The following is a 27,989-nucleotide window of genomic DNA, read 5'->3' on the forward strand; positions in this document are numbered from 1 at the left end:
ACATAACTGAATAAGATCCAATTGCTCACCTTAATATGGTTTGTATGGTAAAAGGACACCTCTACCCCTTCCTACCTCTACCTCTCCTTTTCCTAGTTATAAAAGTGTCCAGTTGAATTTTCAATCACTCTCAGGTATGGAGACGTCACAACCTTTCTAGATCCCTTACTTCTGTATAAAACACCAGACTATGCACAAACCTCTGTTGCATCAGTCATATGTAGAGGCTGAAAAGAAAACTGGAAAGTAATTCCTTACTGACAGCTGTCTCGTTAAGCACAGTGCTCTGTTCTAAGTGAGCATCTGACCAGATGAATGATTTCTTAGGACTTTTGAAGTCATTTTGTAAGGAATTAAAATGTTACATTACTGTGAAAGATCAGCCTCTCCCGTTCTGTAGGTGATTAATAAGTATTTTTGACACAACTAGGTAATAATTCCATCCTTGATATCATTATCATGTGATATGCTACTCAGAATACATTCTTAATTTCAGTGGGCTCTTTAATGATCCTTGTAATTTTGTTCTACAGGTGCTTGTATTCCCAGGAGGCAGGATCAGTCTTGTTTCTACCGCTTTGTCTCTGGACTGATGTCATTTCTGTTAAAGACATCATCATTGCTGGTAAGCTTGCAGTAGGATGGCCAGGCTGGTGGGACACTTCTTTCAGTTATCAGTTTCTATATCAGATATCTATGACTAACAGAAAGGAGGCTGTCACAGAAACAGAAAGGGAGAACAAACCTAAGAGTTAAAGCAATGGGTGTAGGGTTTTGGTGGGTTTTTTTACCATGAATATAATGCTGTAAAAATTAACTAAGACCTTAATCTTGGCTGGTGGTACGTAGTGACTGACATGAGTGTACTTCTATTGGGAAGGGGGACGAGTGATTCTGGCTTCCCTAAAGCTGAGGACTTGTCTGTTGTTTATTTTTCACCTTCTGCTGAAATCTAGTGTTTACAGAACTTGATGCAAACATGAATAACTGCTAGTCTTGTTTTTATTGCAGCATCTTTTCTTACATGCACCATTTACAAGTGTATTCTCACAGTCTTTAATTATTACCTCCTGTGCCTTTAGGTCTGGTTATTTGTGTGAGAAGTTAGTGATAACACTCATGCAGAGGCAGTTAACAAAGGCTCATTATTAATATCCTCATCCTACCACTTGATTCTTATGAGTACTCATATTGATTGGAATTTGCAGTTGAGGGGGACAAAAGTGAAAGGAGGCTGAGGGTAACAGCACTCAAGAATTGGTGTCATTTACAGCTTAGTGTTAACTGGGTTTTGTTTGCCAAATACCTGGCTGGTGGTTTTAACTTTGCAGGGTGGATGAGACACAGTGGGGGAATTCTTGTTTCTGCAGAATAAGGATGAGAATGTACAAGTGGTCAGGATGTCAGTTAGACCTTGTCAGAACCAATACAGAGGCATTCACACCTTTTTCAATGAACTGCAGTCCCTCCCTCACCTTTCTGCCACACCAGTAGAGCCACAGCAACCCCCTGCATGCTTTCCACCTGGACAAGTGCCTGACATTCCTGACATTTCCTGAGGACCAGAATCACCTTTTTTGTTGTTAATGAAATAAAAATGTGAAGTATGTGCTGTGCACACGGGTGGGTGAATGTGGCTCACAGATTTGACTGATGAATAGTTTTTATACATAAGCAGTTCTTACAGAACTTCCTTTAAACCCCTAACTATTACCAGATGTGGGTTGCAGGCGGCTGCTGGAATTCCAACACCTGTTGCATCACACTGAATAGGATTCATTTGGCAGGCACAGAAAATTCCATTTCAGTAACTAAATGGTTTGAAATGGTATCTCTGGTTCTAGCCTTATTTGCAGCATTGCACATACTTTCATAATTAGAATATGAGTTTGCAGTCTTTAGAGACTATCATTGCCTGGTATTTCTTGTACTCACTAAACATCAAATACAAACTCTTCAATTTGGAAGAAATTTCTCCTTTAAAAAAAGTTAACAATGAGTTAAAAGGCCATATGCCATGTCATGATAATTTCTAGCTGTGATTTCTTAGGTGTAGAAATACACTGGTCTGTGTTCAAAACTGTTACAGCATTGTGCTGAAGGTGCTGGAGCTTCATTTTAGAAGTGTGCTCTGCTGCAGTGATGAATTCGTTGCTGAATCGTGTCACTGCTCTATCCACAGAGCTTTATTCAGAGATACAACGTGGATGGCTACAGAATGGCTGTTTAGTGGCACCTTATGGGGTTTTTTGGTATGTACCCCTTAGATCTTGGGCAGGAGTCTATAAGGAGCTGTTTGTGGGTCTGCTCTATAGAGACATGCATTAGGTGTAGAGGTAACTGTTCTTTTGCAAGCATAGTGTTGTTTCATCCAGAACATACCTGATCTCTGCAGGACTACTATCAAAGGCCTTGTTTAGATTAGTGAGGTATTGCACACGAGTTGTAGGCTGCCACACCATGACAGCAGCAGAGGTGCTCCATTTTCATTTTACCTCCTTATTGTCTTCAATCAAAGGATTCCAACATGCTTTTAAGTATCACTCTGAGGGAGGAGGCTGACATCAGTATTGCTACTTTGCAGGCAGGAAAATACTGAGATATACGGGTTTTGTGGTTCTATATGAGAATATGACGAAGCTGAAAAAGAATCTGGACACACCACATTTTGCTTTCTCTTTGCTATTTTGATGTTAAAAACCCCCAACATTCCCACTTCAATGTGCTCTTCTAAGTTGCTTCTCAGAGCTTAGCTGGTTTGGTTGGGAAATGATCTTTCTGCTTCCAGAGTCTGAATGAGTTTGAATAAGCTGAAGGAGAATCCAGCAGTAAGGAAGAATCCACGCTCTTAAATGTAGATGAGTCAGGCTATTTCCATTTCTAGTTGAGTTTCAAAGGCCCAGATGCATTATAAACCAGAGTTATTTTATTAAGAATATTGTAAACAGAAGTGCAACCCAGGCTTAACAGAGCTGGCAAAAGCAAATGTTGGATCTCAGCTGTGCCATCGTTGCATTTAGTACAGAGAAAAAGAAAACTAATGTTCCAGTGAAACATTTGTGGAAAAATACAGCTCTCAAAAAGACAGAATGGTGGCCATTGTGCTTAATTCTACATAAAAACAGCCTAATGTCAACTGACCTGACATCATCCCAGAGAATAGCACCGCAGGGTTTGTGGAGAGCATTCCTGTCCAACTAATAAGCATAATCTAGCAAAATACATCCCAGAATCACAGAATGGTGATTTACTTTACATATGGAGAGAAAAGATGTGTTGGGAGGGCCTCTGGTTGACTTTGTGCTTTTCTTTCATGTGCCCTCGATTTGGGGCAGATGAAAGAGTCTCCTGGTCGGTGCTGTAGAGTTGTTTTGTAAAGATACATGAGCAGTGAAGTGAGCAAGAGAGGAGCAGTTTTGCTTAAATAGCACAACAGTGAGCAAAATTCATTCAGCTTACGTCATATTAAAGGCTGGAAACTGCTCCAAGTCATTCTGCAGCTCCTCCCACAGATGAGCTTTAGTGAGAAAAATCCCATTGAAAAGAAATCCAAATGGCCTTTCCCAAGGTGGTGAACAGTCTGTAAAAACTTCTTGTTCAGTAGTGAGAGCAGAAATCTGCTGTTATCATTCTATTGAATAAAACTCCTTTAGTTTTCCACCCTGGTCTTGACAATTAGGACAAGTCTGGAAACAAGATCTGTAGAGAAAAATTAGTCAAGGGTTGTTGATGTGATGAGTGGTTTATGTAGGTGATTTCTTTACAACCTTCCAAACTTGTGTGGCTGTGGCTTTTAAGTGTTGTGTCCAATCCTAAGAGCTGGGATGAGCCTTGCAAAACACATCATCCTTTTGATTTGAGAATGTCACCTGGTATAAAGAATTTTCAGGTGAGGCAGACTTTTTAAAGCCATAGCCTAGTTTCTTTGGGGATTTTTTCCTTCATTTGATAAAACCTGTTCCCTTTTGTTATGCCTCAGCACAGTAATGATATGATGCTGCTGCTTTAAGGTAGACTGAAGTAGGGAAATGCAGTCACATCTACCAGTGACAGCCATTAGTGAAGATAACCTGAACTTATCAAAAAGCTATGGAGTCAGTGATTTATCTAAAGAGAAGTCATACTAAAATCAGTATAAGTTTCAAACAAGATAAAACCTGAGGCACTGTTTTGTTGCTCTCCTGGCTGTGGACCAATCAGCCTCTGAAGTCCATTTGCTGAAGCAGTCAGGGAAACTTCCTCACTCCTCTGGGTGAGACTGACTTGCAGCAAATGTTTGCTGGTACTGATCCTGATAAAATGGCTGGTGACTGAAATAATTTTAAGAGAGTGAAAAGTAATTGACACATTTGGCAGCTTTAACAACTTGATTTGCTGTTTTTCCTGTTGGAAGCCAGAGGAAAGGGCCTTTGGTGAACAATCGAGCTGCCTTTTGGATACAAATCTGTGTTTTTGCTGAACGAAATGCTGCTCAGTGATTGGTAGAAGAAATGAAACTGAGATTCAAACACTGGAGCTGACAGAGAAAGAAAAGAATAGCATTCAATATTTTTTTCCAGTTTTCCTGGTAGTTTACATTAAGCCAGGTGTGGAGGATTGGAGGAAAGAATCCGTTCAAACTACCTACATTAAGGGTTTTCAGTTATTGCTGGGGCAAGGGCAGCTCTGCTGAAGCACACACCTGGGATCCTGGCTTGCCCATGTTGTCTCTGGCAAGGGATGGAGAAATCATTCCTTGATGTGGCATTTAATCCCTCTCCGTGAGACACGGCATTGATTCTGTCACCTTGCATCCTTGCTTTTGCTTTGGGTGTGCTTTTCCTCCATTTGTGTCAACTCGACTCACCTTCTTCAGCCTGATGCAGTCGAGAGCTCCCCCTCCTGTCTCAAACCCCGGTAACCACGGGTCAGGCCCGAGGGATGGAGATGGACAGAGAGGGCCTAGGAATAGAGGAGGATGGAGTCGCATCAGCCCTGGCACTGGATTTTCAGTTGGAAAGCAGCTCTTTGGTGGGGCTCAGTGGAGTGCAAAAGCTCGCTCGACGGGAGCAGCGCGCAGGGGCTGCTCTGGCCTGGTGCGGCTTGACGGCAGCTTTAAGGCACCTCAGCTCTCGCAGCTGCGGAGTCTGCGTGTGGCACCGTCGAGGAGGAAGGCAGAGCGCTCGGGCAGATGGTCTCCCGGTGCTGCTGAGCGCGGCAGTTGAGGAGCAGATGCCGGCCGGGCTCGGCTGTCGCGGCTGCGGCGAGGAGCGGCGGCTGCAGCCGGGAGCCCGCGGGGGCCGGGCGCGCAGCGCACCTGGGAGCGGGCAGCGCCAAGCCGAGCCCCGGCGCCGGGAGGCGGAGGTGCGGGGCCCGGCCCCCTCCCCCGGTGCACGCCGTCAGGAGCAGGCGGGGAGCCGCAGACAAAGAGCCGGGGCCGCAGCCGAGCGGGCACCGGGGCCAGGAGGGGGCGGCCCGGGGGCGGGGACGCGGCGGGGGCGGGGGCCGGAGGCACCGGGGAGCCGAGCCCGGGAGCGGGGCGGCGGGGGAGGCTCGGGCTGCGCTCGCCGCGAACAAAAGGCTCCTCCTGGCCTCGGAGAGTGCCGTGGCCTGGGGCCCCGCAGCACCATGCCCCGCCAAGAGCCCGGCTGCGTCTGGGGGGTCCTCCTGACCCTCTGCAGCCTGAGCGCAGCCCAGCCCCGGGAGAGGCAGTAAGTACCCAGAGAAGGTCGCGCAGCCTGCGGCGGGCTCCCTGGAAGGGGTGATGGGGAAGGAGAGGAAGGGATGAGCCTCCCTCCTCTCTGCGAGGGGCTCCGGGAGTGGTTGCCCCAGCTACTTAACAAAGCCTGCGAAAAGTCACGTCGAGGAGCTGAGGTCGGGGAGGCGAGCGGCGGCTGCTCCTGAGCCCAGCAGCACGTTTGTGCTCGCCGGTGCAAAAGTGCACAGCACAGAGAAAGGAGAGGGGGGAAGAAAAGAAAGTCTCCGGAGAAATACCTGCCTCTAGCTGCTCCAGCAAGCGGCTGCAAAGCTTTCTTCTGCAAACAATTCTTTAAGGAATCCGGGGTGTTGCGCAGGGGCTGCTGTTGGGTTTGGGATGGTTGAAGGTAATGATGGTTGCTCCGTAAGAGCACGTGAAGGATTCTTGTGTGGAAAGTCACATTTCCCTGCGGGGAAAGCTTTCTGGATTTTAGGAATTGAGTCCTCAGCTCCTTCTGGAGTGTTTAGGTTAACGTTGATCAAGGTTTGCTGCTTTCTTTCCTTTATCTATGGCTTATTCTAGCCCATCAACACCATGAATAGCTGCATTAATGAAGAGCCACCCACAGCCTATTTTCATTTGCTTAGTAGTAAATATCTCTTTCTACCAAGTTTTGGTGTGATCTGGCAGAGCTGTTAGTGAAATGTGCTTCAAGGATCTGTCCAGTCACTGTCAAGTTAACTGTTAAATTGCCAAGTTAAATATTTAATGTCCAAACGCTCCTCATGAAGTGATTTCAGTATCTGTGCCGATGGGTTGATGCTTCAGAAAGAGCCACAGCAGTTTAGAACAATGTGAATACATGTGCTTCACATATGGCACTGCAGTGCTGTGCTTCTCTGACAGTTTTAATCTAATCATTTCATCCTGGATGCAGATGGTACTCCCTCTGCAGCTTCTTTCTTACCAAGAATTTACAGACAAAGTAGTAACTTTTAGTTGTTATTTGTTATTGTTCTGATGAATTTTCAAACCTGGCAACCACAAGGTTTTGAATCTGTAAATACCCAGTGCAATTAAACTCAAATGCCACAGAGATCTGAACTTCCTTTGGGGGTAATGAGATCTCCATGGCAATGAGGCCTGCTGAGTGAGAAACAGGGGGCTGGAATTTGATAAAAGGTGATTTAAGGGCTGTAAATCATCATCATCTTCATCCCAGAGTGACAATGAATCATGAACTAAACCAAACTGTCTCATGGAGCTGTAAAAAGGCATGGGCTGAGAAATAGGGCTTCAAGAGTCATATGAGGAATTGCCTCATGTAAAAAATCCTTTGGGGCTGAAGAAAAAGCAGAAAGGTGTGTCATGAAGAGAATATAAATGTGTTGCTTACAGCCCAGTGCATCAAAGAGCTCAGAGTCTGTAATCCTTCGAGTTGACAAGTCCATGGCATGGTGCCATTCAGGAATGGTATAGATTCCATTCAGCAGCACAAGGACTGTAGTGCAGATGGGAGGTCGTCTGGGGTGGCTTTAAAACTCTGTATGTGCCAGCTAAAATAAGTCCTTTTTGCCCACTTTTAAACTTGGAAGATAGAATTGTTTGAACAAAAACATGTTAGAATTTGAGCCCAGTCTTGTAGTTGTAGTTTCTGAGCTCCTTCTGTAGAAATTGGAAGTTTAGATGTGGTAGGTTGATGTGAGTCTGACATCCAGAAAGTGCTGAATATCATCACTGAGAGTCTCCTCTTCTTTGTGACAAGTTAACTCTGTAAGGGGAGTGATGAAAAGTAACTGAGATAAAAATGTTAGAAGTATCTGAGTCCTTTCCAAATGAGACATTATCTACAAAACTCTATTGGAGGCTCAGGTATCTCTTTATTCTTTCCCGAACTTCAGCTTTTTTATGGTTAGTTACAGGTTTAGTGTGTTTCTACAGAGTGTATAAATGAATGTATTTATAACGTGTGCAGTAAAGGTCACTATTACTGCCTTTAAATACTGAGGGTTGTTTATGTTATGCATAGAGTGACATACAAATAAGAATCACACTCTTGTTGCTGTTCTTGACTGTCTGCTTCCAATTTTGCTTCTCAGGGGCTATTTGATTGCAGCACCTTCTGTTTTCCGCTCTGGTGTTGAGGAAGCGATAAGTGTAACCATCTTTAACTCTGTCAAGGAGACAACAGTTCAGATTCAGTTAGTGGTGAAAGGAGAAACTGTGTCACGAAGCCATGGAACAATTCTGGGTAAGTTCCTACAATTCTGAGCTTGAGAACTAGTTTCTAAGTTGAGATGCAGTGAGAGCACATCAGAGTCTCGTGGAGAGTTGCTTTAGATGATAATGGAACTGGAACCAAATGAATTAATTCCTTATCTAGTAAAACTTCTCAGGTGGTTGTGCTACTGTGATTTTGAGATGTGTGTGATCTCAAACATCCAAGACTAATAATTTTGGAACCTCAAGACATGCAGAGACCCCAGATAACTGCTATTGAAATGTTTTACGGTGAATATCCTTTCTTTTGAAATCTGAATGAGTGACCCTGGGCAGCTGGGGAAGGGATAAAAAAATGACACCACCATCATCATCATCATTTCCTACCTTTGTTTTAAGCTGAGTGTGGGAAATGCAACCTCTCCATCTTCAGGCCTGAGTATTGCTGAAAGATGTGGTAATGTTTGAGGAATTGGATAAGTTGGATAATATTTTGTGGGGTTGTGTTTTAAAGGCAGATTCTTCTCTGTCCTGTAAGGACTGAGAGTGTTTGATTATGTCCAACTTACTACTGAATGTGTTTACATTATGGAAAATGAAACCCAGTAGCACTGTTCTTCCACTGCTCACACTGGTGTAAGCTGTAGTGTAGACAGGGCTCAGGCAATCAGGCTTTTTAACCATCATGTTTTAAGCCTTTTCTGTGTAAAAACTGGGAGTTACATAAAAGCCATTTCCTTTCTTGGAACAGATTGTATCTGGTTTCATCCTCCCCTTGTCTTTGAAACTGGCTGACACTTGTTGAGTAATTCAAAGGGGGTGATGCTTCCACATGTGGACAACCTGTGCTAGAGAGAAATCTTAGATATGGCTGTATCCAGCCATCAAAATAAATTCTGTGACTGTTTGTTTTGAGAATTATCCTACTCCAAAAAGAGAACATGTCCTTTTTACAGCAAAATACTTCAATGAGTACAGGATGCTCTGTGCTGGAACCTCAGCCTTGATGGTACTCTAACCATAAAGCACTTTGTAGTTTACCTTGTACAAAAGCTGTGAATAAATGTGGACATAGTTTAATTTAGAGAACTGTGCTGGGCCCAACTTGCTCACCCTGGAGATAGTTTTGCACAATGCAAGAAAATTACTTCAGGTGAAATCATACTGAAGGGGTGTTGCAGTCAGCAGCTCCGTGATGTGGGAGTTTCATTCAACTACAAATGTCTAAAAGGGTAGTACCTGAGCTTGGCAAGAATAACACACTCTCTCTCTCTCTTTTTAGATAAAGGAACAATTAAGCTGAAGGTGAGTATCAATTATTTTAAGATGGTTTTGGTGAAAACATGAGGGACTTGCTTTCAACCACAGCAGGTATTGCTCCCTGAGCAACTGCAGCACAAATGCCACATTCTGGTGTACACACCAAAGAGGAAGCAACCTTCACAAGAGTAAGAATGGAGACAGAAAAGAACAAAGCTTAATCCATCACAGCTCATCTGTCAGGTCCTTACACCATTAAAGAAAATGTGTACAAGAGGTTTATGACAAGGTATTATTTTGGGGGGGGGGGAGAATAAAGTTATTAAATAGTTAAATTATTAAAGAACACACGCACTATTCATGCACAAGTGATATTATTTCAGTCTGCTTAGCATATCCCAAGGAGTGGACAGCTGCCCCAGGATCTATCCTCTTCTCACTTTCCTTCTATTTCCATGCCATCCTTTCTTCCCTGTTAAAGTAGCACAAGCATTCATACATTCATACAGCCACAAAGCAAACTGAACTGGGAAAAATGTCCAAATGAAAGTTCCTTGTTTCCCCAGGTTAGTTTACACCCAGATCATTTCCCTGGCTGAATTCACCACTTGGCTACACAAACATTTATTCATCCTCCCACGTAAATCCTCCTACAAAGCTACAAAAGCAGCTTGAGGTAGAAACAGAATTTGATCAGTTCTTAAATCAGCTGTGACAGCTTAGAGAAGCCATAACTATGACAGAAGGAGCAGTCCATAGATGCAAGTAGGAAGACAGTTCTGACACTGAGATCCACACTTTGGTTTGTTTCATAGAATGGTAGGGGTTGGAAGGCACCTTTAGAGATCATCTAGTCATCACCTAGTTTCCCCCAGCTGACCACTTTTCATGAAAGGTACAAGTCAGGAACAGTATTTGCCCCCACACAGCTTCAAGGAAACAGCGTCTACAGATGACCAGTGCAAATACTGCTGTCAGCTCCTCCTAACCCTATACACTGTAGTGATTTTTCGAACTTGCATAATTTACCCAGACAAGAGACTGATAATCTCACTTGTGTAAGCCACATCCTTGCTGTAGGAAGCTTCAAACATGTTTTTTAGCTTCAATTTTAGGCAACAACGTAAATGCAGTCTTACTGCAGCTGCTTTTCAGTTCAGTTAACAAGATACCAAACCACTCAATTCACAAGCCATTACGCCTTTCACATCTACTTTTTCCTCACTGGGTTTCAGGAGCCTCATTCATGAGTCTCCAATAGTAACCCTTTCTCATTGCTTTTTCCTCCTTTCATCCTTGATGTAGGCCAGCAATCTAACTTCAACCTAACATCAACCTCACGGAAGTCAACTTCCTCTTCACCACCAAGTTAAAAGCCTCCAGACTTAGTAACATTCTATGCCTTTATGGGTGATTTTTGTCTCAGCTGCAATTTGGTGCACTCACATCACCAGGACTAGGTTTGCTTATATTGCTTTAGCTCACCAGTTTATTAGCTTATCAATGGATAGTCAAAGGAAAATGAAGTACCTCCTTTGTTTTAACAGTTTGTAAAGTTGCATACCCAGAATATCAGTTGCATTTTTTTTTTCAAGAACAAAATGCTCTAATTATACACCTACATGCCAGATATTAAAAAAAGATGCAGAGAAATGCCAATGAAGTTGCTTTTTGCTACTGAACAACTGCACAGGAACTTGCATAAGGCCACAGAGAGCAATCATTTAAAATTAAAATCAGTAGAGTTGGAAGTATTTAGCTGCCACTTCCACTGCAAGTAATGAATCACTTCACAGAAACATATGACATAGTTCTGCCTCATGAACAGCCTCAGAGTAGAAAGCTGTGCTTTAAGGGAACTCTGAATAGTTAGATTACAGACAATACTACTATGCAAGCTGGACCATTTTTACCGGCTACTCATCAAGAGGAAGGCTGAGCAAGCCACAGACAGCAAGTCAAACCACAGCACTTCTCTGGTCAAGCTGTATGATCCCTCTGACAATGATTGGGTTTTTTTTCCCTTGTTAAATTTCCTTCTTCATTCACCAAGGAGAGCTTATTGCAATAACTGTCATACAAAGGGTGGAACAGTGCGCTCAATGTCCTTCGTCCATTTCCTTTAACTATCAGTGACCAGTAGCCAGCAAGTCTGAAGTATCTTGAAGTAATTATGCAAGTGTAAGCATTCCTAATCTTTAGAAGCTCAAACACCTTAATGTACAGCAGAATCTACAGTAGACTGCTGCTCATGGGGAAGAATGAATCTGAAGCACAGAGGGAAAAAAAACAAACCCAAACCAGTGACCATTTTCTTCTCAAGTCTGTGAGCCGGTTCAAGGAAGACAGCCTTGTGCAGACTTCCTTTTTTCCCCCTCAGCAACTAGTTTCAGAAACACTGTCTTGTATGATAGAGGAAGTCCCCTCAGCGAGCATTTTTGCCAAAAGAGCACCCTATAAAATATGGCACCAACTTTTTGCCTGTATAGAAGAGCTGAACCTAGGTATTGACCTCTGACTTTACTCGTATACACTTCTTAACCTCACCTTGTGTCAGCTGCCAAGGTGTCTCTGGTACATTGCTCAAGACTCCTGTATTACACTTTCCAGAGAACACAGATGGCCTCTTCTCTATCAGTAAAAAACCCAGGCCAGTTACAGTAAGCAGCAATGGCAGTAGCTGGTATAATGTCTGCTCAGGTGAGTATAACTGAAAAACAAGAAAGAAAAAGACCCCTGAACCTTAAGAGGGCAGATTTCTGACAAAGTAACATGCAGACATCAACCTTAATGTATTTATGCTACATATAGACTTCTAGATTATGCAGTCATCATACAACTTGATGGAAGCTGAAGCAGGCACCCATCACTCTATAGCAACGATATGGAAGATTACAGTAGAAGTAACTTGCTGAAACATGATTTCAGCATAGAGTCACATCAGTAGTAAACAGTCAGTTGGCATAACACTGCCCTTTTTTTTAATCACATAGCAAATCCAGACAGTATTTCCTTGCTTTCAACAGCATCAAGATTTGAGACTGCTCTTGCAAACAATGACTTCAAACAGATAGGCTACTTTGAATTATTTAATACTGATTATGAGGCTTTCAATACTCATTATGAGGCTTTAAGAAGAAAAAAACTCTACATTCTCTAAGTCACTTAAGGAAAAGTATCACTCAATTACTGTTGATTCCTTTCAACCAATTCTGCTTTTGTTAGCCAGTTTATTTACCTGAAAATGCACTACATGAGTCCCAGAAAAAAATAACATGATACTTAAATTCTTCTGTCTGAGAATACCTAGTCATTACAGAGCTTTGAGGGAAACCTGCTGGTCTCCAACTACTTGTTATTTTACTATAAAGGACATAAAATATGATCATAATACTGCTCTAAGAGACAGATCTCTGACTTCATACTAAACAATATTCCAAGTGACAAATTAGAACATAAAAGCAAAAGAGCACATTGACCAGATCCTAAGTGGGTTACCTAATGAATTCTGGTAATAAGGACTGTATCGTCAAGCAACTGAGGATTAAATCCTAGTGAGGCTGGATTCCTGACCAAGTAAACATTTTCATGATGGTTCTCAAGGAAATAAAATAGTCACTAATAAAAAAATATATCACAGAGAGATTAACAAGGCAGCAAGCAATAAAAAGCCAGATAAACTCTATAGCTTGTTAGTAGAGGAGCAAGAAAACAAATGCTGAACAAATTTCAGCTCAGTTCATAGATCTGTAACACGGAATTTATCCAAGAAACAGCCCATACCACAGGGATGGCAGCTGTCTCAAATAGGTTCGAAAACCACAGCAAGTAATTATTTTAAAATGGCATTCTAATACAACACTACAAGCATGACAGTGAACCTTATTCCCAGAAAAACATCACATGAGTATTAGGTTAGGTGGCCACATTATCCTTGTACTCAAAAGGTATGTGACCAATCTAGAATATATCCAAAACTCACTGAAGTAGCTGAGTAAGAATGGCAACAATAACTACAAAATCTGATAGAAAATACTCCCTAACAGCAAAATACTCTAGAAGCTTTGTCTATTAGAAACACACAGAGGAGACTGCTATCAGTTTAAGTCCTTGCACGGAGGACTAGAGTTTAGCAACCATCAGCAGTCTGGAGGAACAAGCCACTGCTGGAATTCAAAGCTAAAAACATTCAAGCTAGTGTAAAACATAAACATCACCAGAAAGCTACCCTACACTGCGAAAAGTTAAATGGCACTGAAGATGAGACGTCATTGCTAAGGTCCTGTTTAGAAAATTAGCCAGTCCCCAATTACAGATGAACATCTTCATTAGAACAGTTAATTAGGTACCGTAACACTCTCTTGTTTACGTTGAGTGGTCTGAACAGATGATTAGAAGGATTCCTTCTAATTGTATTATCTCTAATTACTTAGCATTTTTTTAAGCAATTGAAATATCTATTTGATGCCATTTGGCTCATCAAGGAAGCACAAGCCTGAATTCAGGTGCAGAGAAGGCTGGAAGCAAAAGGAGAAATACTGGAGTAGAAGGGAATAATGAAACCATACTGGTCAGCAGGTGAAACAGCAACCTCAGGAACACAGCAGCACAACCACCACTGTTGAATTCTTTCTGTAGATGGAAATTCTGCAAAGCTATCTCAATTTTTTCAGTACCTTTTTTATAAGAAGCTCCTTTCCAACGCATGGGAAAACCCAAAGATGTGTATAGTAAAGAATTTCATAAGTGGGAGGCAGAAGCTGGCATTTGCTGCACATCAACTAATTTTAGACTTCACATTCAGACTCCTTCCTGTTTCCCTTCAAATATTTTACTTGTCACAAGCCCTTAACAGCACATAAAATTTACTAAGGACATTCATCAGCATCCACAAAACACAGCAAAGCATTATTTCTCACCATAGTACTGTTTCACAGATGCAAGCAGAGTTAGGTAAGCCAGGGAAAACAAACAAAAAAAAGTCAGAAAAAGTTGAGACATGCAAAGCCTTTGATGGTAACCTTTTATCCAAAACATTAGATTATCAGTTCTGTGGGCAGGAGTGGAGCAGCAGCTGCACAGCATTAGTGAGTCAAAGGATAGAGTGATATATGATTTGCACCCTTGAGACAGTGGTTTCTTTGTGCCAGTATAACATACACAATTTAACATGACTTATTTCAAGTGAGACTGAAGACAAGTAAATCTGAAATAGTGCCAGGTATAAGGTAACAGTTACAGGCCACCTTTACTCAACTATCCCAGAAGGATAATTCCAACAAGTCAAGAAAAATGGAAGCAAAACCAACCAACCTAAAAACCTCTTTTCAGGATTTTGTTACTTTTCCCTACTCTATCCTTTGCAAACAGCACTAACAAAATGAGCTGGCAAGGCAATGGCCTAATGCCACATTTATTTTTATGTTACCTATCAATTCGTATTTGCATTTGCTTGGAAAAAACAAAAATCTACTGGTCCTACAAAAAATAATCTAAATGATTGTGGGGATGAACTCTTTAGTCCATCACTGGAGGAAGGATTACACTTGCCACTTAAATCACCGAGCCGGGCAACACTTCACGTAACTACTTCAGTACTCAGCAGAAGAAATGCAGTAGGTTACATAATTTATCATGAATCTGGAATTTTACTTTTTGCTGCTGTTAATAGAAATAGAAAGCCAAATATTTCAATTCTACATGGTAATTTGGATGGTATTTTCTAAGTGTGTTCAAGTCTCCATTAAACCAATTACTTTCTTATTACATTAAAGCCAACGTTGTCCACTTAATAATGCAGTAATGTACTAGAAGAGGACTTTGCCCCAATCAGCTCAGGATATCTGTTTAGTTTAAATAAGGCCATAATTTGAAGTCACATATTTAGTCAATGAATCATAGTGAAGCTAAAAAAGGAAAGCTACCATTACAGCAAAATGGTTGAGGATGAACTTTACAATATTCCAGTTCTTCACATTTTCACATGTATTTACAGCGCTGTGTTCCTCAAGATGTAAGATTCAAGCTTCTCACATTGCTCATGAAGTAATTTTCAACGTAAAAGTAAAAACACGAGTATTTGATCTCTAATATTATTAAATATCAGAAAAATCAATGACTACCCAGAAAAGAGACACCTCAGTCTGCTTAAATGGAAAGCATTTTGCAATTTCAAAACTAATCAGCTGTTATCTGTCCTTGATTTCCAAAGCAAGGAATTTCCTGCCAAATGGCTACTGGAGGCACCCTAAAGTTTCCACAATTAACTGTGCATTACAAGAAAGGCAAATGCCTCAACCCTTGCCTTACATCATAAGGATGTACAGTTGCTGTTAGTTGAGCATAATGAATTTTAACTCTTTCTTTTCCCAGTATTCCAGACACTTGTACATTCGTATATAACCTGAAAATTGCCTGGCATTCTACTAACACATCATTATTTTTCTTGCTCATCAAAATTTTATTGAGCTAAACAAGTTTAGATCCTTAGTTTTCTTCAAGTAGAAGCTCTTGGCCTTTTCTACTCCAAAAGCAGTAGCTCTGAATGAAGCATGCAAATTTACAATACATTTCTTATTACTCTTGGTAATCAATCCTGCCAAAGAAGTTACTGCCACAGATGCCTAACAAAGGAGAAACTGCACTGCAACGCAAGTAATGCAACATAATACAGGAAAAAGTCAAATAAATTACCTTCCTTACAACATTTCCTTCTCAGTTACCTTCTCTCTGCTCTCCTGTAACCCTTGACACCCTGATCTCAATCTATGCCCTCAAAGCACCTAAAGATGCAGAGGTCTGCTTCCTCTTAATGATTCAAATGCAGTTTAACCTCAAGACAAAGACACCTTATCAGGCTTACAGTGACACTAAAGGCCTGTGAAACTTTACTACCTTACAAAAAACGTGTTGTGTCAGAGTTACAGACACACACTTCAGTATGATTCAGAGGAAACTGAAATGTGGCCTTGTTGAGAAAACGGGGAAAGAAGGCAAAACAACCAAGAGTGTTAGAGGGAAATAACATAAGCCAAAAGAACCCTGGAGGCTATTCTACCACCTTTTGCAGTTTTCTTTATTTTATCCTTAATGGCATTACAGCTGTCAACAAAGGAAGTAAAAAATTTCTCTGGTCCAAAACTGCATTTCCTCTGATAAGAAATTTTCTTAAGAAACTTGAGGTTTAACTACTTTTTTTCCTTCCGATTCATACAAAAGAGGTTCATCAGCAGAATGTACACACAACAAAAATACCTTTAAACCCACTTTTATTGTTAAACATTGTTGGTCATTAAAGGAAATGCATCTTTTTCTAGGCTCTGCATTGAGTTTCGCTTGGTAATCGGATACAAGCACCACAATAAAGCCTAGATAAAAGCAACTTGGCAAGTCACACTGAAGTCATGTGATACATCAAGAAAACATGATATACTAGAGACAAAAATCTCTGAATTTTCCTTTTCTGAAATAAAGGCACTCCTACACTGTTCAGAAGGCAGGTTACCCACTAAAACAGCCATCCACTGAGAAAAACACTTAGCAGCATCTCACACTTCTCAATATTAAAATAAGCAGGTCTCACTTCTTAGAAATTTGATTAATAAACATCTTCAGTCTTCAAAACAGAACAAAGTACAAAAATCCAAATGTAACAAAAAAAAGAGTACCGAACCACAAACTTTTTGTGGAATCCTAATTTTTCAATCTTTCCGTGACTGTTGAGAAAGCTCATACTGTTGCATCTTTTAGGACTTTTTCCTTTTTAAATGCCTGAGATATGTGAATCATGGTATTTGACCATCTAGCTAAGGAAAGACCATGTTAGACTAAGTGATACTCAGCTACGTGCATATGAGTCAAACAATCGTATACAGGATTATTCAAGAGGTCTAATGTTTGAATCATCATTTGTCAGAAAACCCAGACTGCACTAAGCATTACTTTCTAGGTAAACCTCATTTAGATTTATCATCAGCTGCATTTAGTCTTCCTAAATTATTCAGTTCTGTAAGTGTTTTAGGTTCCACAGAAAACCAGAAACAGATGAGTCTTCCCACTCTGACTAGATTATCCATTGGCACAGACAGGTGCCCAGTCACTGCAGAAACTACAACATTCAACTACTGAAAAAGCTTTTCATTGAGAAAAACATTCAAGCCAAACCTTGCATAACCCAAACTGTACAGCTGTATAAAACTAGTTCCAGTTACTGCAGCAACTCCTGAGTTCCATGGTAGTAAGTAAACACTAATGATTAAGGAAATGGCCTTAGATACATCCTCCTGAAAAGCACAGACAATGTTACTGGACTTTATGTAGAGTAGATAGAGAATCTCACTGTGAGTTCAAAGACAAGAAGAGATCAAGAACAACTCTTTTTCTAAAAGACACACAATGAATCTTGAAGCTGCTATGAACTGAAGTTCCCCATGTTGCTTTCCCTACAATAAATGGATTTGTTCCTGACAAGACTCTGAGTTAAAAACACTAAAGACTTACTAAAATGGGATGGGTGTGACTCTAATGTACTAAAACAGAACACAGGGTTACCTCACTCTGTTACTTCAGGGCAAGTACTTCAGCCATGTATTCCAGCTAAGAAACTTGAAATCAGAGAGCATCTAATTACCCATGACAAACTCTTATTTGCAAACAGGGAGGTAGATAAACTGATACCAGTCCACCTCTAGGAGTAACGTGGGAGGATGCTGATGACATCTTGGAAAGGATAATTGCATTTGCAGGAGGTCTGAGATCATCTCCAGCCCTTTGCTACACTGCCACACATTTCCAGAAGGTGAAATCAAGGAATACTGAACTTATCTGCATCCAAAGCACTTCTGACTTTTCAGAAAGAGAACTTGCAAATAAAACTCGGTAAAAATTTTGCCAAAATACTCATGGAGTAACAGAAAACAAACAAAATGATACTGGGAAGTCATCTTGCATTAGGGATCACACATACTTGTATCAACCACACGGTAACAACCGTAATGAATCAGGATAATGTTCTGCTGCTTTTAGTCTATAAACATGCAACAACGACATATTCCCAGATTACAGAAGTTTTACTTTGCAAAGATTGCTAACTCAAACTTACCTAAAAACCATATCACTAGCAAGATACAAACATCTAGAGGCATACAACATGACAGGCAATGACAGTCACCATAATAAAGCACAACCTCAACACAGCAGCAGCACTGACACCAAGAGTTGCCCAAAAATAAAACAAAGAAACAAAAGAATCCAGAAAGTTTTAACGGGTTCTTTCTGGAAGACACTGGGATATTTGTATGAAAGCTTACAGGCTGTTCGTACCAAGAGTTAAAGACATCATGCGAAAAAGCAGAACGCTGCATAGTCGAGAGATCAGGAAACAGGAGACAGAAATTAGCGTCTTGCCCTGATCAATGGGCAGATTTTCCCTTGCACGTCTCCCGAGAGACCGAAGACGCAGCCGGGCAGCGAGGCACGTCCCTTCCCTAAGGCACGGCCGGCTCTTCGGGTACATCAGACGCAAAACAAGAGAGCAGCAACACATCTGCCATCGCGTCGGTTACCAGCCCACACAACTTCAGTCTGCTGCTCCCGGGCACCGCTCCGCTCCAGCACCCACCGCCTCAAGGGGGGACTCCCAGAACTGCTCCCGGGCTCCAGACCCCTGAGGGAATTGCTGGAGCTCCACGATTTCTTCCCGCCCGTCTCCCGCCTCCCCCCCGCCCCGAGAACTCCCGCACCTGCCTCACAGCGCCCCACCACACGGGCCTCGGGGGACAGCACCGCTGTGATGGCACCCCGTCCGTCAGGAGCGCCACCGGCACCACGCCGGCTACAGAGACGAAAGAGAAAGAAGGGAATGAAGGGAAGAAGGAACCTGGATGCCCAGGGGCGCGCTCCGCCTCTGTTTTACCTCAGCCGCCGTGTCAAACGGTAGCGACTAACGCCGCCGCCCGCCACAGGCCCCGCTCGCCACTTCCGGGTACAGGGAGGCAGGGCGGCGCCCATTCAGCGCCTCGAGCGCACTGCGCATGCGCGCAGCCCCGCGCCAGGCCGGGAGGCGCAAAGCACCGCCTGGAGCTGCGGGAGGAGGCGCCGGGCTCGCCCCGGCCCGGCCCGACCTGCGCCCCCGCCTGTGGCTCCCTGCGCGGCTCGGGAAAGGGTGATGTCGGGAGCCGGGGGCTGGGCCCTGCGGCGGGAAGAGGGAGTGGCCAGGTTCCTGTCAAAACCAAACTACACCGGTGCCGTTCCTGGCCGGGAGCGTCGCCTCCTGGCACCGTGAGGGCTCCCGCTGCAGAGGCGGTGGTGTCGCTGCCGCTTTTCCAGCGATTCCGTAGCTCAGTGGGGCGGCGCAGAAATTCCCTCCCGTAGCGTTCTTGCCGTTCGTCAGCTGAGTCTGCAGAGCATGGCCACCTCCCGCCCAAGACCTGAGGCGAAACCGGCGAGGTCAGTCACGTTTAGGCGTTGTCAGCCCGTCGCTTCGCGCTTTGCCCTGGCGCCGAGGGGAGCGTGGCGGGGCTGTGCCGGGGCGGGAGGGCTCCGTGCCCGGGCCGTGACCCTGCGGCCCGGCCGGGCTCGTGTCCCTGCTCCGCGCCGCCAGGGGGCGCGCGGGGGCCGGCGCTGCGCGCGCGGCGGTTCGAACGCGATGGCGGCCGAGGCGGCGGCGTGAGAGCGGGGCAGCGGCCCGCCGGCCGGCTCCTCGCTCCCCGTCTGCGCCCGCTGTCGTCTACTGCTTTGTGTTTGCAGGATGTCCGGGCAGGCCCCCAACCGCAGCGCCAGGGGGGCGAGCGAACGGGTGTCCGAGACGGAGCCGAAAGGTACTTGGGCGGAATGGCGAGCGCGGTCCGCCTGAGGGGCGAGGCGGGGCGGCGGGCCCGGCTGAGCTCTCGCCGCTTCTTCCTCAGGAGGACGGGTCGTGAAGTCGCGCTATCTGCAGTGCTTTCAGAAGGACGGCGAGAAGGTAGTTGGACGACTCTCGGGGGCGCTCCGCGGGGTCAGAAATGGTGCGAGGGGCGGCTGGGGCGTGTGGCAGCGAGACCGAAGCGATACCAGCACCCGCCGCGGTTCGGAGCGAGTCGTGGTGTAGCGCTGGATGCAGTCTGGGATGGCAGCTCGAGGTGACTTGCGAAGCAACAAGACGAGCTGGGCCTGTAGTTGTTTATTGTCAGCGTTCAAGTCGGAGTGAATATAGATTGCCGGTGACAATGATATTCAGTCTTACTCATTTCTTGATTGTCAGGGTAATTCAGTACATTCTTTTTAGACATCCACTGCTAAAACATCCGCTGCCACTAAACCCAGATCAGTGCCTTGGAAACGTGGCGCTTCGGCTGGTAGGTATTACCAGAATTTAAGAGCTCTTCTTTTGTGTATTTATTTCCAGCCCTTAAGAACTTGATGGTACCCTGAAGAACTCTAAAATGCTGCTACAAGATGATCTTTTGTTTTACTCGCATCTGGATACAGAGGGAATTAATAAATGATGTGGGATTAAGAGGTGTAAACTCAAGTGCATTGAAGTCTCCTTTGAATCTTCTGATAGAAAGTTAATGTTCTGATAGGAGACTGTTTTGTGATGAAGTCTTTGGGTTGTCTAACCTTATTTCTTGCCTCCTGCACAAGACTCTGAACTCTGCTTTCACTGTGCCCTCACAGTTACCCAGCTTTTCTATTTAATCTTTTCAGTAAACCAAGAGTAAATGACTGAGAATCTCTGGCTGCAGGACAGTCCATTTTTGTTTCTTTTGTAAGAGTCACAAAAGAATTTTCTAACAAAACTTTTCTCCAGGTGACTTGAAAATCCTGAGTTAATAACATTATTCTCTGTTGTTGAGCTGTGAAATGTTTCAGAGGATAACATTCTGAGCCACCTTATCTCGAGATAAGTCAGGGAGGAAGCAAATGAGAGAGAGAGAGACAAAATATGTAGAAGCTTGTGTAAGGTGCCCAAATATTAGTGAAAGCACACAGAATTGTGACTTTGTGCAGAATCTACTCTAATTCTTTTAGTCTGACAACAGCTTCTTTCTTCAGGTCGTGTCCCTGGCTCATTAAAACAAAGCAGTTTTGAGAAAGGTGACTTGCAATCCACTTTATTAGATGAAGATAAAGGTAGTCGACCAGAGCTTGATCTTTCACCTGTTACTGGTAAGCTTCCACTCATACTCAGGTTCCAGGTTTATTATTTTTCATGTCTGTGCCATGACTTGATGATAAGTAACCTTCTGTTCTTCTAGATTCATGAAAGGACTTCTGAAGGGAAGTTGAATGTTGTTGCAAGTGTCCTTAAGCAGAGCTATTAAGACCTTTGGAGTTTAATTTTAATCATCTGTTTTATTTAATCGTCTGGGTGCTCGGTTCTTTTTGTTTAGCATTGAGTTTTCAAGAACAAAGTGCTCTCCATTCTTTGTTCCTGTGACAGATGAGTGTCAGATTATCAGCCCTTTGGCCAGTTGTTTCCCTGGGATCTGTAACTGTCACTTGCAGCTTAATGCTCCCACGATGCACATCTCCTGTCATCAGACTCAGAAGCAGAGCACACATAATAATCTTGAAGTTGTCTTTGCATGTGAAGGACCTGATGGTGTGTTGTTCCACCCTGTATACTTTGGTAGAAGAGAGCAATAACTTTTCTGTTGCAACACAGATAAAAGTGCTTGTGAAGAGACTCATCATTCAAAACCTGTTTGCAAAGGAGCTACTGGGACACGTAAAAGCCGAGCAAAAAAGGTGAGTCTCACTGCTTTCATGTGTGTCTTTTGAAATGTGTGAAATGAAGGTTCTCTGTTTATCTTTAATCTCCATAACAACTTTGAGGTCCTGGAATCAGCTGAAGCCCTCTGGAAGAAGTCAGAGGCTATGTCTGTTGTGTTGCTGGTGATGTTCTTGTTTATCAGATGTCTTAACACTGACTGAAGTTTTGCTTCCATTCCCTGTGGTAAAGAACCTGCTCCACTTGTAGCATCTCCTCAAGTGTATTCTTCTTGTGTTTCTGTCCTACTTGTTAATTAGATCAGATCTTTCAATATTTTCTGACCTTTTTACTCAGAAAACCAACATTGATTCAACCTGACTCAAAGTGCAGATCTTGTTCAACCTAGCACTGAAAAAATGTGCTGAGAATGTTACAGAAAAGGGTGAAGCACAGAGGTGTATTGAATGTGCATTGTTTAATAACCCAGCCTTCTTTGGAGCAGACTGTTGTTGATGACTCGATGATGATTCTGGGCACAAATGGAACTTTCAGTGATTTGTTTGAACATTAGAAGAATAATTGTTGAAATACCAAATTTGCTCTAGTATGTTCTTTTCTTTCTAGAAGGGAAATGATGATGTTGTGATTGAAGAGCTGGAGTCTCTGACACTGCTTTTAACTTACCTAAGAATAAAGGTGAGAGTCAGTCAAGTATTTGGTGTTTCAGACGGAAGAACTTGATATTGAGGAACTGTTTAATGCCTTGTCTATGCTTTCTGACCTGTAACAGTTAGATTTTTGTGACTTTCTATGTTTATGCTTGTAAAACCATTTTCCTTGCTTTGAAAACTCTCTTAGAGTGAATGCAGTGCCAGTTTATGAAGCTGGGTCTTGTTCTTCACAAAGCAGGGGTATGCAGAAGTCTTGAGAAGACTGAAGGAGAGCGTTTGGGGTTCATGGTTGTAGCAATGACTTTTTGCTCTTTGTTCACTCAGTGCTTTTTATGTCTGGTTTTCCTTTACAAAAATCATTCGGGAGGTTGAGGGAAGATGATGGAGGGGGCACTAACTATAATGTCCTGTGCTTATTGCATGAGGTCTTTGCTTCCTTAACTGCAGCTCTTTGATCTGGTCTGGTCCTTACACTTGTTTATTCAGAGTAACTTAGACTAGTGTTACTTGAGTTAATATTTTGTGTGTGTGTGTGTAATAGGCAGAAAAAAATCTTGCTGAGCTGGAGAAAAAAACAGAAGAGAACTTGTTAAGGTTATGTGAAGAAAAGGAGAGACAGCAGGAGAAGCTCTGGGAGCTGAAGCGTGAAATTCTACTCAAAGAGAGAGAGCAGAGACTAGAGGAAGCATTAGACAAACAGGTAGGCTTTATTACAGTCTGGACCTCTTCTCTATTGAAACAAGCTCACTTAGGAAGTAGTCCTTTATCCAGAGAAGATTCTTCTGCTTCTCTTGTCTCCTGGGACGTGGTTTTATGCATCTTAAAATAAAGATTGACTTCTTGTAGCACGAAATGTTTCCTAGTAACCTAAACACAGACCTTTTGTCACTTTCTTGGTTGTGTCGTGTACATAGGCAAGGAGAAGTTAGAGCTGCAAGGGGCAGCAGTAGTGCACTGATCACCAGAGTACTTTACAAGCTCTGCAAGTGTCTTAAGCCGTGTGAACACCCTGCTCCTGGGCAATGACAGTTATAGCTAGAGCTTGAGATGTTGACCTTTAGATGAGAGGTGGACATCTGTACTTTGATTTATTTTTATACATTAGCGATAGTTGTGGCCTGATTGTAAGAAGGCAAGTTTCTAATTAAGTTCTTGGTAACAGGTGATCTTAGAAGCTAAGTCTTCCCCTCTTTGTCAGTGTTTTGTTAGTTCTGTTGCATCACATTAAAAGGTAGTTCTTTGGGAATAACAAATGTTCAGAACTGATCTTAGGTTTGCTTTTAATAAATATGCATTGCAAAAATTCAACAAGACTTCAGTGTTCTGATGAATACACTCTTAACTGTAGTGTCATGTATAGTACACTTCACCTGATCTATTGCTAATAGCTCTCAACAGCAGTAACAAGGAAATTGGTTTTGACATAGACATTTTGGGGTGGTAGAGGAAAATCTAGTAAGCAGCATTAGAGGAGTATCCTACCACAAACTTCTCAAATTCTTCTGTAAATGAGCATTTCAGAGCGGTACTTGGAGTTTTTTATAAACTATTTGTGCCTCTCTTTCAGATGGATGTACTTTCCCCCCTTGTTGCTGTTTGTGAACAGTTTAAGGAGCAATATAAAAACTTTGCTACTTCGCTGGATGCCGCTAGACATAAATTACCCATCAGGAATATTCACATAGAAGGAGATGCACAAACATACCTTGGTATGGCAATTGGATTCATCAAACTTCTTATAAAAAATAGCGATTTTGTGATATGCTAGCTTTTTGTGGTATGCTGGCTCTCTGGCCACTGCAGGAATTTATGTGCTCTTACAGCTTGTATGGACACTGGGCTGCAGCAGTAGTCACATGTTTTGCTGTGAGTAATTTTTGTCTCTGTTTAACCACTAAACCACACCTGAACAAGGTTTTTATCTTGCAGCAGGAAAAACTGTCTAAACTGGGGCAGCTTTCATGCAGAAAATTGCTAAAGAAAGTGTGTGTTTTACCTATTTGTGGCATTCCTCTTCCTTTCTAGTTCCTAATGAGTGAGCAAGTTATAGAGTTACAAACATACTGTGATCTCTTTTTGTTTCTGTGTTTGAGAGATAAAGTCACGTGGGTAGACGTGCTCACATTTCCTGTACAACTAGAGTTTAAATGTGCCCTGGGATATCTTGAGCCAGAGAGTGCTTGTTTGATAAATGAGTACTTGTGTTCTGTATTGAAGTCTGGACAAAAAAGATATCTTTAAACTGCTGATCTGCTAGTAATGAGATTCTTAAACCATCTACAACGATCTTGCTTACACTTTAAAACAAATGGAGGAGATTTATTGAAGAACTTGGTTTTTTTGTAAGGAAGATTGAAAGAAATACTTATTTTTGGTTGGTGAATGCTGAAGGAAAGGACTGGATCAGTTCCATTTTGGGATTATATGCAAAAAGCAATGTATGTAAGTGGCCAGGGAAATTTGGATGTATAAAATATGCTTTTCTCTTGCATTTGTCATGTGAAAGTCTTTTACATATTCTAAATGAAAATTTGATTAGCAATTTTATTAGGCTGCTCGTAGAATCGCTGTACAGTGGGGGTTGGAAGGGACTTTTAGAGCTCATCCAGTCCAGCCCCCCTGCCAAAGCAGCTCCCACCTAGATCAGGTCACACAGGAACGTGTCCAGGTGGGTTTGGAAACATCCCAAGAAGGAGCCTCCACAGCCTCCCTGGGCAGCCTGGGCCAGGGCTCCCTCACTGAAACACTGAAACAGTTTTTCCTCAAGTGGAACTGTTTGTGTTCCAGATTCTTTCCATCACCCCTTGTCCTGTCACTGGAGACAACAGAAAAAAAAGTGTTGCCCCAACCTCCTGACACCCAGCAGTTAGATACTTGTCAATATGAATGAGCTCCCCCCTCAGTCTCCTCTTCTCCAGACTGAACAGCCCCAGATCCCACAGCCTTTCCTCAGAAGGAAGATGCTCCAGTCCCCTCAGCATCTTGCTGGGCTCTCTCCAGCAGTTCTCTTTCCCGCTTGAGCTGGGGAGCCCAGAACTGGGCACTGGACTGCAGATGAGGCCTCCCCAGCACAGAGTAGAGGGGCAGCAGAACCTCCCTTGACCTGCTGCCCACACTGTTCCTGATGCCCCAGGATGCCATTGGCTTTCTTGGCCACGAGCTCACGTTGCTGCTCACGTTTAATTTGCTGTCAACCTGGACTCCCAGGTCTCTCTCCTGGAGCTGCTCTCCAGCAGGTCTGTCCCCTGGTTTTGCTGCTGTTAGTCTCCATAGCTAAAAATAACTTAGCTTTCCCAGTTTTCTCTTGGGGTGATTGTGAAAGCTGAACAAACAGTAGCTTTCATTACCTAGTTCACTTGTTTCTGTGGATATTTGGCTGTTAAGTAATCTTGTATGAGTTGATGCCACTGCCTGTATTTTTGAATGAGATCTTTACCATCTGATATTGTAGATGGCCTGCAGAAGGAGTTAACTGTCACACAGGAACTTCTGGCAGAAATTATGCCACGCTACTCAGAAGAAAGCACACAAGTGTTTGGGGTACTGAAAGACCTTAAAGAAGTCTCTCAGAAACTGGATCAAGAGATTCAAAGGTATTTACAGCGAATCAGGTGAAAAGACTTATTGGCTAAATGTTGGGAGGAAAATCCATAGTTTTGCCAGACCGTGTGTAGAATGTGTCTTGGAAGAGGATTAACTGAGGGAACAACACCGAGTTTAGTTCTGTCTGTAGTGGGCATCTGTATTTCCATCCCTACCCTACCTACTGTCAAAGGAAAGACGTTTGGACTTTTCATTTTGTTTGTTTCTTCTAATTGGCCAAGTTTTGTGTGCCATTCCCTGACACTTCCACTGAGAATTTCAATGGCCAAGAATAGCCCTGGGAAAGTGCAAGTATATAGGAGATGAGAACTGCAGGAGACAGAAAGGCAAACTGGAAGCAGTGTGTCTTAAATAATAACCATGGAAATGTATCACCCTTTAGAAGTGACAGGGTGCACAGAAAAGGTTTTTTCCTTAAGTATTGAGTCAACAAATACAAAGTATCACTGAGAGCAGGAGGAAGAGATGAAGCATGATCTATTTCCTTTCCTCCCTTCCTTCATTTCGCTATAATAGATGACAGGTAAAAACTTTGAAGATTAATAGACCATAAAGCATCTCCCCCTGCTGCAGACTTCCCTTCACCAAATTTTAGCCTTTGGGTAGATAATATATATGACAGTTTTTCTTGTGGCTCCATGGTAGGAGAATGATACAAATGTCCAGGTGTCAAATGTCCATAGCCTTTGGGGTTCAGCAGAAGTTGTTATCCTTTAGAGTAACTGATTTAGCTTCATTTATTCCAGGAGCTCCACACAAGTGCAGAACCTGGCGTTTGAAGTTAGTAAAGAAGTTTCTCTGTGTAACCAAAGAAAATGTGAAGAGCAGCATGGACCAGATGTTGTAAGAGACTGGTACTTCGGCTAAGTTTGTGTCTTGTTTGACAAACGAGCGGGTTCTAAAGCAACGAGACCATGCTTCTGTGTGAACATACAACTTGTCCAATTTTCAGTCAGTCATACAACTTACCAACACTTTCAGGCTGTGTGAGCACTGTAAGCATGTGTGCTTCCTAAAATAAAGGGAGTTTTCTTCTGCATTCTGCCCATAAGGAGACCTCCTTTTTGAGTGCAAATTTCTTTGACACCTTCTGCTTTGACAACACTGAAAGTATTTTCTTGGCAAATATGACCTATGTATTCTTAAAGTTCTTGTTTGCCTTTCTTGGAAGTAGCTCCAAGACTGATTTAGACTTTTCAGACTGATTTCCATCTTTTTCCCAAGTAGCATTCTTTAGAGGGCAGTGTACGAGAACGCCAGTGGGTCAGAAAGAGCCTGGTCACTTCCACCAAGTGAAAACTTTGTTAACTTTGTGGCTGATTGTCTTGGAAATGAATTATTAAAACCATCAATGTTTTTGTAGTAACCTGCCATCTTCTTTTTAAGGACTTTATTCTCTTTAATAATAAAGATTACTTTCCACTGCTTTATCTCTAGCCTTCATGCCAGAATATCTTCCCTGTTCTACTACAGAAGCTTTTGTTTCCATCTGGGCTTACATAGGGCTAATACTACACTACCATTCTATGATTGTAGATATGCAGTGATGGACTTGCAGGCACTAACAGGTGCTAATGGCAAGCTGTGGGAATCGCACTCAAAGGGTTAAAACTGCCAGTACCTGCTTCTGTGATGCAGAGCTGGGAGGTGGAGGCCTTGAGAGATCAGCCTGAAAAGTAGCCGAGTGAGGAAGCCTTGTGGAGGCAAGATGGTTCTGTTTTGGCTGCAAATGCTGGGATTGAGAGAAAAGCAGCTTCCAAACAGTTTCAGCAAGGCCACAGGTGCCCAGAGTGAGAGAACTGCATGAGCCATGCAATGGATACTCAGGTTAGCACCCCTGTGACACCCCTGACGATGAAAATGA

General features: G+C 42.9%; 1 protein-coding gene and 1 long non-coding RNA gene across 3 annotated transcripts; both read left to right on the forward strand.

Annotated features, from left to right (window-relative positions):
* The first annotated feature begins 6,673 nt into the window (after positions 1-6,673).
* Positions 6,674-9,433, forward strand: LOC133627808 (uncharacterized). Its single transcript, XR_009820410.1, has 2 exons — positions 6,674-7,928; positions 9,180-9,433. It is a non-coding gene; the product is annotated as an uncharacterized LOC133627808 (long non-coding RNA).
* Positions 9,434-19,190: 9,757 nt separating this feature from the next.
* LOC133627792 (HAUS augmin-like complex subunit 8) lies at positions 19,191-27,555 on the forward strand. Of its 2 annotated transcripts, XM_062014919.1 has the most exons (11): positions 19,191-19,603; positions 19,904-19,974; positions 20,062-20,117; positions 20,421-20,490; positions 21,191-21,304; positions 21,804-21,886; positions 22,476-22,547; positions 23,064-23,222; positions 24,090-24,231; positions 25,974-26,115; positions 26,872-27,555. In XM_062014919.1, exons 1-11 carry the CDS (start codon positions 19,563-19,565, stop codon positions 26,990-26,992), a joined length of 1,071 nt encoding a protein of 356 aa, XP_061870903.1. In that variant the 5' UTR covers positions 19,191-19,562; the 3' UTR covers positions 26,993-27,555. The 2 variants fall into 2 exon arrangements, with proteins under 2 accessions (XP_061870903.1, XP_061870904.1); XM_062014920.1 differs by lacking the exons at positions 19,191-19,603; positions 19,904-19,974; positions 20,421-20,490 and having other exon boundaries at positions 19,981-20,117.
* The last annotated feature ends 434 nt before the right edge of the window (positions 27,556-27,989 follow it).

This window comes from Colius striatus, chromosome 25 (assembly GCF_028858725.1).
Source record: "Colius striatus isolate bColStr4 chromosome 25, bColStr4.1.hap1, whole genome shotgun sequence".
Taxonomy (NCBI): domain Eukaryota; kingdom Metazoa; phylum Chordata; class Aves; order Coliiformes; family Coliidae; genus Colius; species Colius striatus.